This window comes from Megascapheus bottae, chromosome 20 (assembly GCF_031878675.1).
Source record: "Megascapheus bottae isolate mThoBot1 chromosome 20, mThoBot2.hap1, whole genome shotgun sequence".
Lineage (NCBI taxonomy): Eukaryota > Metazoa > Chordata > Mammalia > Rodentia > Geomyidae > Megascapheus > Megascapheus bottae.
Window position 1 is genome coordinate 16440115 of NC_143528.1, and position 12071 is coordinate 16452185.

General features: G+C 39.4%; 1 protein-coding gene across 2 annotated transcripts in view; it reads right to left on the reverse strand.

Moving 5' to 3' along the window:
- Mtus1 (microtubule associated scaffold protein 1) overlaps nucleotides 1-12071 on the reverse strand; it is a 150879-nt gene that overhangs the window by 92957 nt on the left and 45851 nt on the right. For both annotated transcript variants that reach the window (XM_090354018.1, XM_090354017.1), the window contains exon 2: nucleotides 2064-4271. In XM_090354018.1, the coding sequence (XP_090210144.1) occupies nucleotides 2064-4136 (2073 nt within the window). In that variant the 5' untranslated portion in view covers nucleotides 4137-4271. The remainder of the gene's footprint in view (nucleotides 1-2063; nucleotides 4272-12071) is intronic.

Genomic DNA, 12071 nt, shown 5'->3' on the forward strand with positions numbered 1-12071 from the left:
TTATCTAACAAACCATCCAAACACATACCTCTGCCATGGGTAACTACACTCAACCCTCTACACCAAATTTATCCATTTCAGATAAATCTTGACCACTGAACAGTCACGAGGTTATAGGCTGTCTTGATTAAATTAATGTAGCCTATGATCAGAACACAAGGAACATGACCATTTTCCATCCACATCAAGACCTGGGAAAGTTAAGAATCCCTGAATGCTGTGAGAAAATTATGTGGTGAACATCACCCACTGAGTTCAATACAGTATGGCTGTGAAGCTCTCACTGGACTGTTTTCCCACCTTCCTGCCACAAGGAAGAGGAAGTGTGAAAACCACAGAGCGCTGCACTTCCCACGTGCTCATAGAAAAAGATGCATTCTTTATACCAGATGGTAAAGTCGAATTGCCCGTGCTAAGAATCAGTCCTTTGGGATTACAAAGTATCTCATTATGAATTCTAACTGGAAAATTCCTAAGGTACACTGTTTGGCTTCTCCAAGATATGCTGGGCTCCACCTTCCTTCAGTACTGCACTGTGTGCCTGATAAACAGGGTCTCTAGCTATGCCTCTCAAATATAAGGCTAAGACTAAATGCATAAAAATCCTACTTTCAAATTTTTATAACCAATTTCCTTTCAAAACCAGTGTTCTTTCAAGAAACTGAGTTGGGTGTTTTGTTGTGGTTTTGGTTTTGTTTCTGGCAGTTTGGCATTAGTATTCGTTAGTTTCCTATAAACAAATGAATCACTATCATGTCTATGTGTATCTATAAGCATTAAACCAGAACTATTAATTAGAAATATGAGGCTATTCTAAGTTATGACTGATAAAAAAAAATCGAGTTTCCTCAACTTGACAACAAAAGAACTTGAAAAAAAAAAACCCTTAAAAGTCTTGAAGCCACATACAATTCCATTAGTTTAGAAATATCCTGAGCTAGTCTCCCCAACAGAGTTGGTGTTACAACCAAATCATCTCTTAAACCCATCCAGCTCAAAATACTTTCAGGTTCTCTTATCTCCTAAAGGACCTGACACAGTCCTTCAGCATGGCCCCCATGCTCACTGAAAAACTCAACAAACCTTAAGCACCAGCACCGGGTGTTTCATTCTTCTTAGGCAACAGCTCTCCAAGGGACAAGCTGTCTGTGTCACATCTACTTTCCTCCCCTCCATCCGGCTCCATTCCTGGCCCAGAGAGAGGACAAGCACCCAAGGACAGCCTGCCTGAGTCTGAAAATACCCATGTCCCCCATTGCCAAAAATAGGGCTGAAGACATGTACACAACTCCAACAGCAGCCAGAAAATGTTTTTATAACTCAAACTAGTTTCTTCATGCTCTTGCAAAAATTAAATGAAAAGTTGATTTAAAGATTAAAGATTAAAGATTCATCTTTAAACTCCTTTTATATTAAATGAAACTAATTCCCTTATATATAGGTGCTGTGAGAATTACTTTGCTTTTTCACGATGCATGAAAAAAAAGACTTTATTCTATGTATAAAATAAGCAATGCATTAGGGCTATGGGAAATTTTAATGTCCAATTTGGTCTGGAGAAAGTATTGCCAAAGGTCCTATCACCTAGTGAGAATAAGAATCCAGACACTGTTCACAGACAAGATTCTAATTCCAAGAGCTACTTCAACAGGAGACCAGGAGTTATTTTTATGCTGCTATGTTTACCAGCACTCCTTAGCCACTTCTATATGGACCAATACACGGTTAAAAACCACACAGTTTCACAGTCTAAAACCTTTTTATTTTTTCCGGGGGGAAAAAAAAATAAAAGCTGCTTTTACCAGCTGTTTAAACTCAGCAAATTATGCTAAAACATCATCTTATTAAAAGAACATCAATACTGAACACCAAATACTAGAATTGATTATTATTGCTATGTACGTTATATTGTGACTTACTAACATTCTAATATGTACTGACTGAACACAAGAAAAAGACTTCAAAGCACAGATTGCACACTTAGTTCAGTGATAATGGGTATTTTGTTAGGTATGCGCAAATGTGTTTTTTTAGCTATTCCCAGAAGCATAACAAACACTCACCGAATACAGAGAACCATATTCAAAAGTTGAGTTCATGGTTTCCTTCTGCAGCTCTTGTTTTTCAGTAGGTATGCCATTGTCTTTTTCACCCTTCTTTTCAGGACTAATCTGATCCACATTGGTAACATAGGTCGTTTCCAAACATTCTGCACTTTTCATTTTAACAGGTAGAATGCCTTTGATCTTCTGAAAAAAGGCAGCCACAGAGCCTTGCTCAGATGCTGAATGACAAGAACCTGCTTTGTCAACATCCTCCTGATTTGATTTCGTGGCAGATGTTGTTCTTGGAACCGGGTGTGAGGCATTTTTAGAATGCGTTGTAACATGTGCAGCCTGGCCGGTAATCAGTTTATTAAACTGCTGTTTATGTGTCTTGCTCATTAGGATCTCGGCTTTTTTGTCTGCTGTAAGGAAAGGCCTTGGTATTTTGCTCAACACTGTCAACTGTTTTGAGGAAGACCCTGAGGAGGGCAGGGAGACACTTGCAGGTTGAGGTTTCACTGTGACCTTTGATAGAGCAGGGATTTTGGATGGTAATGCCGGCCTGGACATAACTTTTGCTTTAACATTCTTGAAGTTTGGTGTAGGGTAACTTACAATTTCAGTTTTTCGTGCTTTGCTACTGTTAAGGGTGCTGGTCTTGGTTGCCGATTTACCTAGATTTGGCTTCACCGTGTTTCCAGGTGTCTCCTTCACATTAGGCCCATGTTTAGGTTCTTGACTACTCTTCATTTCACCAAAGTCCTCTATTGCCTCAACGGGAGAAAAAGTAAAGCTTGCATTTGGGATATGCAAGACTGGTGTTGACACACATTGTTTGTCTTTTGTGCAAGTGTCATTTCCATCCCATGTCATTTCCAGTGAGGAAATCTCCTTTTGCCCTGGGGAACTACTTAATGTCAGTTCTGCAGTACTAGACTGAGTTCCCAAATTCTTTGCACTGGGACTCATTTGTGCATCTTCAGCCATGATGACTTTATGCTCTGAGTCTGGCACTTGGGCTCTTCCTTCATCAAAAGTTGGCACTAGTAAAGAACATTCATCATCAATAAGACAATTGGACACTGTTTCACTTAGATTCTGGCCCCTTTCCTTCTGACCATATGAGCCTTGTGAATGTATCTCACTATTTGGTTCATCTTTAGATAAACAACAGGACTCTTGTAATACAGATCCATTGGGGATGGCCATGCCATCAGAAACGGTTGTCAGGGCTTGTATCTCTTTTTCTGCAACGAGTCTTTGCTGTAATCCATCTGTGTACTCACTGGAAATCTTTCCTGAAGAATGCTGACCCCGATTTTCAACATCTGGAACATCGGTGTGCATCACAACATCAGAAAACACCATGTAAGTTGTGTCTGGAGCCTCTGATGATGTGGCTTGAGGATTTTCAAAGCCCTCTCCATTATAATTAACTTCTCCTGCATTCGTTGTCACAGAATAGGATGAAGGCCAAGAGAGACAGGATAAAGATGCCCTTCCACTTCTCATGCTGGTGGGTTGTAGACTCCCAAGGGCAGGGAAGAGCTGGCCCTTTTCGATGACATGACCACTGGTACAGGGGCAAGGTGAATTGTCCACTGTGATGCCAAACGTCTGGTTTACCTCTAAGGCAACACAATTGTCAGTCCCGTTCACATCATCATTGGGCATCCACACAAAAGGCAGAGAATCATCAGCATGCTGGTCCTGAACTGCTTCTTGGGAACAATTACTATGCAGGGGTTCTGGCTTCTCTGTAGTTTTAAGAGCAGAAGACTGGCATGTGACATGATTACAGGTATCTAATTCCTGCTCACTAATAAAGTCACTTGAAGGTGTTTGGTGACTGAGTACTTCAACACAGTGATGATTTAAAGAAGCACTTCCATCAATGTCCACAGTAGGGTCCATTTCATAGTCGACCACCATGTCATCTAGATTCGCAGAATTCCAGTTCACACAGCTGGCTGAGCAGCTTTGCGGACAAGGTGGTTTTTGCTTGTATGCATAGGGATTTCCATTTTTATCACCAATAACTAAAGAGGGCAATTCATCTACTGCCTTCTCATCTGAATTCTCATCATTCATCCTGAATACTGACTTCAATTTATGCCATTTTATTTGTTCCTCTCAGAGGAGAGGGAAGGAAAACATTGTTCCCCTAACTTTTTCAGCACAGTGAAAAGTTTTTAAGTTCCTTGAAATTGAAAGGATTGTTGTCCCCTGAAAGAAACAAAACAATGGGTTACCCTTATTTAATTCCACTTTACTTCACATTTACAGCCTACATTAATGTGACTAGTTGGGATATTGTTAGTGAATCTACCATTTTCTTTTCAAAGATAAAACTTTATTAAAGAGAATACAACAATGAAAGAGAGTAACTGTGACCAATTCACAACTGACCCACCTCCTAGCTACTCTCTTGTCAGAGAGTAGCTTGTGGTTGAAAACACTTTTATAACTTCCCAAGACAGTTCCAACTTAGGTCCTTTGCCCCATACAACTTGAAATAAAAATGTCCTTTTCATTCCGACATGGCTCCCTACTGTATACAAGAATGGTTGCCAGAGAGACCTTGCAAGCCCAGCAAAGGAGCTACAAAGGAAGGAAGATTTAGGAAACTAGTATTTCTCTTTCCTTGTTCTCATTCCTGTCTTAAGCATATGCCATTTCCAAAGTGAAGGGAGGGGAGTGAACTCCCAAGAGTTAAAGTGTTATTCTATTGAAATGCCTCAAAGTTCAAATGAAGAAAGTTACTGTGTATTACATAGTGAACCAAAACCCCACAAATCCTTATGTAGAAGCCCAACTTCCTCCCACTTGAAATTAGAATCTTCAAGGAAATGGGTAAGTCTAAGTGAGATCACAAGAGTAGCAAGAGCGTAGGGAGAGCATTTATCCAATACAAGTGGTGCCATCATGAGAAAGGACACTTCAACTCACTTCCTTCAATCTTTCCTGTTAGGAAACAAGCTCTCACAAGCCAGTACACATGAACAGAACCCCAATGTTGGACTTTGCAGCCTCTGGAAAAATAATAACACTTTTGTGTAATAAGCCTTCTAAAACAATACTAGCTGAAGATACCATGCAACTCAGCCACTCTACTCCACTTACTAAACAGGCAAATCCAGAAACACAGAAGATTAGCGGTGTGCTATGGCTGAGAAGATTTAGAGGGGATAAGCTACCTAGCATGATATTTGAGGGGTAATAAAAATGTTTTCAAATTACAATTATGCTAATTGTTTCACAGTGCTACAAAGATAATGAAAACTACTAAATCACTTACTTAAAACTTAAAAAACTTTTTTAAGTGAGGGGAGGGAAATGGGGACAAAAACATGAGCAGGGGTATCAATGTGTGTGAAGTAATGCTCCTTCTATCTGGTGAATATAACTGTAACCCCTCTATTAATTATAATAAAAAATACTTTTAAAATAGTTTTTAAATACAAGGGTTAAAAGCAAAGTAAAATTTTAGTTACGTGCTTAAAAAAAGTTCTATGTAAGGTGAAGTAGAACTACAAATCAGAACAGATACAAATTTACTTCAACTGGCATTTTCCTACTGGTATTCACTGTCAATCACATGTCAACAGTGCTAGGCTGAATAAAATATCCATGAGGGAGAAAAATGACAGTGTGACCTATAAACTTCTGAATTTTTCCATCTTGCAATCTTTTCTCTTTATTCGAATTTCAGTGACCTGAATAAAACGAAAAGAACAAACTTTGGAAAGAGAAAAAGGATCAGTATCTGTAGTCACAGTGCTTTTTGTTTTTCTGGCTGTGTGTCCTGAAACCAGGTTTTAGTGGGATCAAGAAAGGCTGTAATGTTTACCTCAGTAGCAGCAACATTTAACAGTTGGTCATAAAATAATTACAATACACACACGAGAGATTTTCAATCCTGAAATACAGGCTCCATTTATATCAAAGAATCATTTTTACCATGACTAATTGAAAAGGAATCACTTAAGGAAATTTGTTGGATAGACTTCCATAAAAGCTGTTATGAAACAAGAATCAGTGTTTTTTTTTTAATCTTGTGTTATTATGATACATTCAAGCTAAATCAAGAAATACATTTATTCACTTTCAGACTTAGAGGTGGTGGTGTCATTATTTCAAAGCACTAAATGTATTACACCTTCCTGAATCCTAACAGGCTAAGGCTCTCAGAAGAGATTGCACAGGTAAACACTGTTAAGTCATCATAGCACTTAGATGCCTTTCTAAGTACGATCGTAAGATATAATCTTGGAATTTGTATCACTTAAGTTGCCTCTTTACAAGCACATAAAAGATTTTTAACTGATAAGAAACTGAATAATTCAAGTAATTTGTGTGTGTACTGTACTGGGACTTGAACTCAGGGCCTCACACTCACATTTAGCTTTGTAGTCAAGGCTAGTGCTCTACCACTTGAGCCACGCATCCAATCCAGCTTTTTGCCAGTTAGTGGGATGAGTCTCTGATATAATGCCCAGAAACCTCAGTCCCCAGATCTCAGACTCCTGAGCAGCTAAAACTGCAGATAAATGTGTATAGATAGATATATATACATATACAGATATGTGTGTGTATATATATATTCAGTAGGAAAAATTATGCCACCAGTCTCATGCCATTCAATATTTAATTTTCTAGTTTTCTAAGAATTACACTAATTAGGTATCTTTGAAATCTTTGACTTCCAATCATTTAATTTGGAATATTTTCCTGAAAATAAAAGTATATTGAAAATGCAGGGTTGAGGAGTATTGCCTAGTGGTAGAGTGCTTGCTTCTCCTGCATGAAGCTCTGGATTAGATTCCTCAGTACCACATACACAGAAAAAGCTGTAAGTGGCACTATGGCTCAAGTGGCAGAGCACTAGCCTTAAGCAAAAAGTGTCCAAGGACAGTGCCCAGGCCCTGAGTTCAAACCCCAGGATTTAGGGAAGAAAAAGGAAAAGAAAATGCAAAGTATTATTACCTGACTTATGAAATAATAATCTCTCTGTACAATACCTTAACATTATATTGTTTTTAATTGAGCTTTTCAGTTTTAGTTTTGTTCATTTTAAAAGGTCAGAATTTTTAGGAATTTATGTACTAACACAAGTACATTGAGTTTTGCTTTTAAGGCCTATATTCTTTGCTCAGCAGTCCCAACTTTTTGATATCAATATAGTATATAAAACATTTCCAAAATTCCTTTAAAGGCTAAATGTCTTCTAAGCAGTTTACAGAGGTTCAGGAAAATGAACTCATCATTCAGCTTTCACATGACCATTTAGTACATTAAGGTCTGTAATTTTTTTTCTATTCACAGAAATAAATTTCCAAACAAACCAAACTTTTTTTCTGCTAGTCCTGGGCGTTGAACTGAGGGCCTGGACACTGTCTCTAAGTCTTTCTCTGTTCAAGGCTAGATAGATCTCTGCCACATGAACCACAGCACCATTTCTGGCTTATTCTGTTTATGTGGTACTGAGGAATTGAACTCGGGGCTTTGTGCATGCTAGGCAAGCACTCTATACCACTAGGCCACATTTCTAGCCATTTTTTAAAAGCTATTTTTAAAAACACAAAAAATGTATTCTTCAATACTGAGGGACAGTTTCCATATGATATAAATTTACTGCTTCTCTACCTATGAAGAAATTTGAATTCCAAGAAGCTTCTGCAGTCGAGTTTGTGAGTTCAAGAATTTGCTGGCCATCCTATCCTCAGGAGTTTGTAAAAACTTGGCCCTTTAGTCTTATGACCATTTCATTTCTCCTTTACTCTAAGAGTAGTACATACCTAAGCTTACACTCACAATGCACTAAGTCCATATTAGTGGACGAATCTCACTTGCCTCATTAACCAAAATCTCTACATTCTTGTAGTTGCAATTATTTCTCAACTAACCGAAAAGTCTCACCAGACACCCATTGCTCATACCTGTAAGCCTAGCTACTCAGGAGGCTGAGATCTGAAGATCATAGTTTAAAGCGAGCCAGGACAGGAAAATCTACGAAACTCTGTCTCCAATAAACTACTCAGAAAAGGAAAGAAGTGGCACTGTGGCTCAAAGGTAGAGCACTTGCCTTGAACAGAAGTTCAGGGAAAAGCCCAGGGGGGAAAAAAAGGTTTAAGTTTACCAAAACAAAACAAAAGCAGAGGTATAGAGAAAGAAAAGAAGTGAGAAAAATGAGGGTGCAGCAGAGGAGACAGAGGAGAAGAGGAGGAGGAGGGAAGGAAGAGCAAGAAGGGAAAGGGGTGAAGAAGGGGGACAGGAATAAGAATGCAAACTTGGATTAAAGCACTCACCCACAGGCATTAACTGATCAGGTCCTTTGTCAATAGCATTATATAGTAGACAAAGTAGAATATTCTAGTCACATTTTTAAAGGAACCATCTGAGAGCTATTTTAAAATATGTTGAAGGAAATAAATTCTCCATTCAATTATTAAGTTTTGGGAATTTAACAAGGCAGCTTATCTTGAAAAGAAAGATTGCAAAAATATTCATTCCTGTACTTTCTAAGGTTAAGACTTTGTAAACGTGTACTAGAAGAAATGGTTTAAGAACTCCTACCACAAACTGATAATTTGGGTGCCTTTGGAAAACAGACGTGAGGGAAGAACTGAGAGAATGCAAGGCAAAGAGTGACACTGTTCAAAAAGAAATGTGCTCCTTACCTGACTTACATAACTGTAACCCCTCTGCATATTCCATAATAAAATATATTCAATTACATAAGAATATAAGCTGGGCACAGTGGTTCACACCTGTAATCCTAGCTATTGAGGAGGCTGAGATGTGAGGATCATGGTTCAAAGCCAGCTTGGGCACTAAACTCTGTAAGACTCATCTCCTATTAACCACTAGAAAATTGGAAGTGGCTCCAGGGGTAGAGTGGTAGCCTTGAGCTGAAGAGCTCAGGGACAGTGCCCAGGCCCAGAGTTCAAGCCCCATGACCCATAAAAAAGGAAAGAAGGAAAGAAGGAAGGAAGGGGAAGGAGAAGGAAGGAAGGAAGAGAAAAGGAGAAAAGAAAGGAAGAAACAATACAGGATATAAATAATAGATCATAGTTTAGGCTACATTCTAAATTACAGCCTTTACAGAATGATTATTCTCTAAACACACACACACACACACACACACCAATTCCCAAACAGATACATTGTCAGGCTGAATCATTATTTGATTCTCACCACCATAAGGCTGGCCTTAAACTGTAATCCCCTTCATCTCAGCCTCCAAAGTAGCTAGAATTGCATTTTTAAAGACATCCTAGCTATAAAAATTTTCACAAGGGCTGGGAGTTTGGCCTACTGGTAGAGTGTTTGCCTAGCATGCACAAAGACCCAGGTTCAATTCCTCAGTACCACATACATAGAAAAAAGCCAGAAGTGGTGCTGAGGCTCAAGTGGTAGAGCTCTAGCCTTGAGAAAGTCCAAGGTCAGTGCTCAGGCCCTGAGTCAAGCCCAGGACTGGCAATAAAATAAAATAAAATTTTCACAACTTTTCAGTAAGGCTCTTCACTATCTTTGATTTCATTTTTCTGTTTGGGAATATGGAGCTTGCCACAGTGCAAGTACCCATGAATTCTTCCATGTGTACATGCACATGCTATAGGGCTTAAACTCAGAGCCTCACTTTTTTGGTTAGCTTTTTTTGTTCAAGGATACTAAGCTACAAATTTTATTGCATCCTAAACTAAAAAAAAAAAACAAAACAAAGCATCTGAGTAAAAATAATCAGTATGTGTTCTTAAAAAGAAAGTGTATTCCAGCCGGGCATGGTGGCTCACGCCTGTGATCCTAGCTACTCAGCAAGGTAGGCCTTGCACTTAGCCACTGAAGCACAAGCGTATTGGAACTCAATTTCCTAAAAGCATGACCAATGAAATTTTCCAAGAAGTCATTAGCACAGGAGGGGATTCAATAGACAACAAAATCGAGGGCCATAGGAGTAACAACAGAGTAATATTTTAAATAATTTACAAAGTACAAATGTGTAACTGTGTGCTTATTCTTCTCAAACTTGTCCACCTATGAACTCAATCATGTAAATCAACTGAATCTCTTGGGGTGGGTGGTGTACCACATTGATTTAAGAGTGGGGGAAAGGTGCTGTCATCCTCCTTGGTGGTGATAATGCTTTGATATATGTCCTAACTAGGACATAGCAAAGAGAAAGAAAAAGAAAGGAAGAAAGGAAGGAAGGAAGGAAGGAAGGAAGGAAGGAAGGAAGGAAGGAAGGAAGGAAGGAAGGAAGGAAGGAAGGAAGGAAGGGGAAGGGGAAGGGAAGGAAAGGGAAGGGAAGGGAAGGAAGGAGAGAAGGAGGGAGAAAGGGAGGGAGGGAGGGAGGGAGGGAGGGAGAGAGGAAGGGAGGAAGGGAGGAAGGGAGGAAGGGAGGAAGGGAGGAAGGGAGGAAGGGAGGAAGGGAGGAAGGGAGGGAGGGAGGGAGGGAGGGAGGGAGGAAGGAAGGAAGGAAGGCAGGAAGGCAGGAAGGCAGGAAGGCAGGAAGGCAGGAAGGCAGGAAGGCAGGAAGGCAGGAAGGCAGGAAGGAAGGAAGGAAGGAAGGAAGGAAGGAAGGAAGGAAGGAAGGAAGGAAGGACAGATAATATTGGTGAGAGTCAGCTGACTTTATGTCCATCTATATATTAACTTTACATTTGACTCCTGAGTTTATGCCCTTCAACTTCCCTCTCCAACACATGTATAGCCATGAAAGTGCTCATTCTATCTTTCACTTGGAGTAAGTTTTATTAATGCAACACACTTGCTTTTTTCTTGACCTTTTACTTGTAACTAGAAGCAACTAAAAAAATTGTGTAGATTTAGGAAGAATTAGCTGTGCACACTCAGAATGGTCTAGCATCATCCTGATTCCTCTTGAAAATGAGCTACTGTTCAGGACAAGGATTAGGTGTTTACCTGAGACACTAAATCTAAGATAGAACAGTGACATCACTTGCCAAGAGGCTAGAGATTCAGAGGCCATGTCAACTATTTAAAACTTCCTCTTCTTACAGGAACCAACCCGCATTAATATTTTCTGAGAGCTAATGCCTCCAATGAACCAATTATCCTTCATTCCATTACCAGCTTAACATTGCCACGCTGGTAACAAGGCTACTAGCACACCAAACTCTGGGGGAAACAACCCACACCTAACCAAAGCAGTGCATGACCAAAGAGTGGAAACAGAAAGGGATAATATTAAAGAATTAAGTACTGCACCTGAAAATTTGCTGGCCAGGATCCTGCAGACCAGGTTCCCAACTTGGGGGCCTCTAGGTTGTGGGGAGACCCACAGAATCACAGGACAAATTGCAACAGCACATGAGAACATGGGTTATGGCTTTTTACAAATTATTGTGCAAGAGTGCCTTTGGAATGTCAGCTCCAGTCAGACAAGATTGGTGCAGGAGTCTATTTTTAACCAGCATTTTGCAAGACTGTCCAGAGTTTTGTCAAATTAATGTGTGAATGGCCAAGAGGTTTTGATTCCCAACTTGAATTTTGACACATTTCAACTGGAACAGGGAATTTAATCTTCAAATTAATTCTCCTCCACCCCTTGGGAACTTGAGACTTGATGGAAGGCTTATACTCAAATTTAGGGCATCTTTTCCGCTGGCCTTGGAATTGGTGTGGCAAAATAATATGACTATAAGAGATTCATTTCTTGAATACTTGTTTGTTAAACATGTCATTTGAAATATAATGTAAAAATCAATGTTAACCCCTTTATGCTAAAAGCTCTGGAGAAACTAGGAATCCATGGAACATTCTTCAGTATAATAAAGGCTGGGTATGACAAACCCACAGCTAGCATTATACTTAATGGAGAAAAGCTAAAGCCATTTCCTCTAAAATCAGGAATGAGACAAGGATACCCACTTTCTCCACTCCTCTTTAACATAGTATTAGAATTCCTAGCCAGAGAAATAAAGCAAGAAGCAAGCATAAAGGGGATCCAAATAGGGAAAGAGGAAATTAAACTTTCCCTCTTTGCAGATAACATGATTCTGT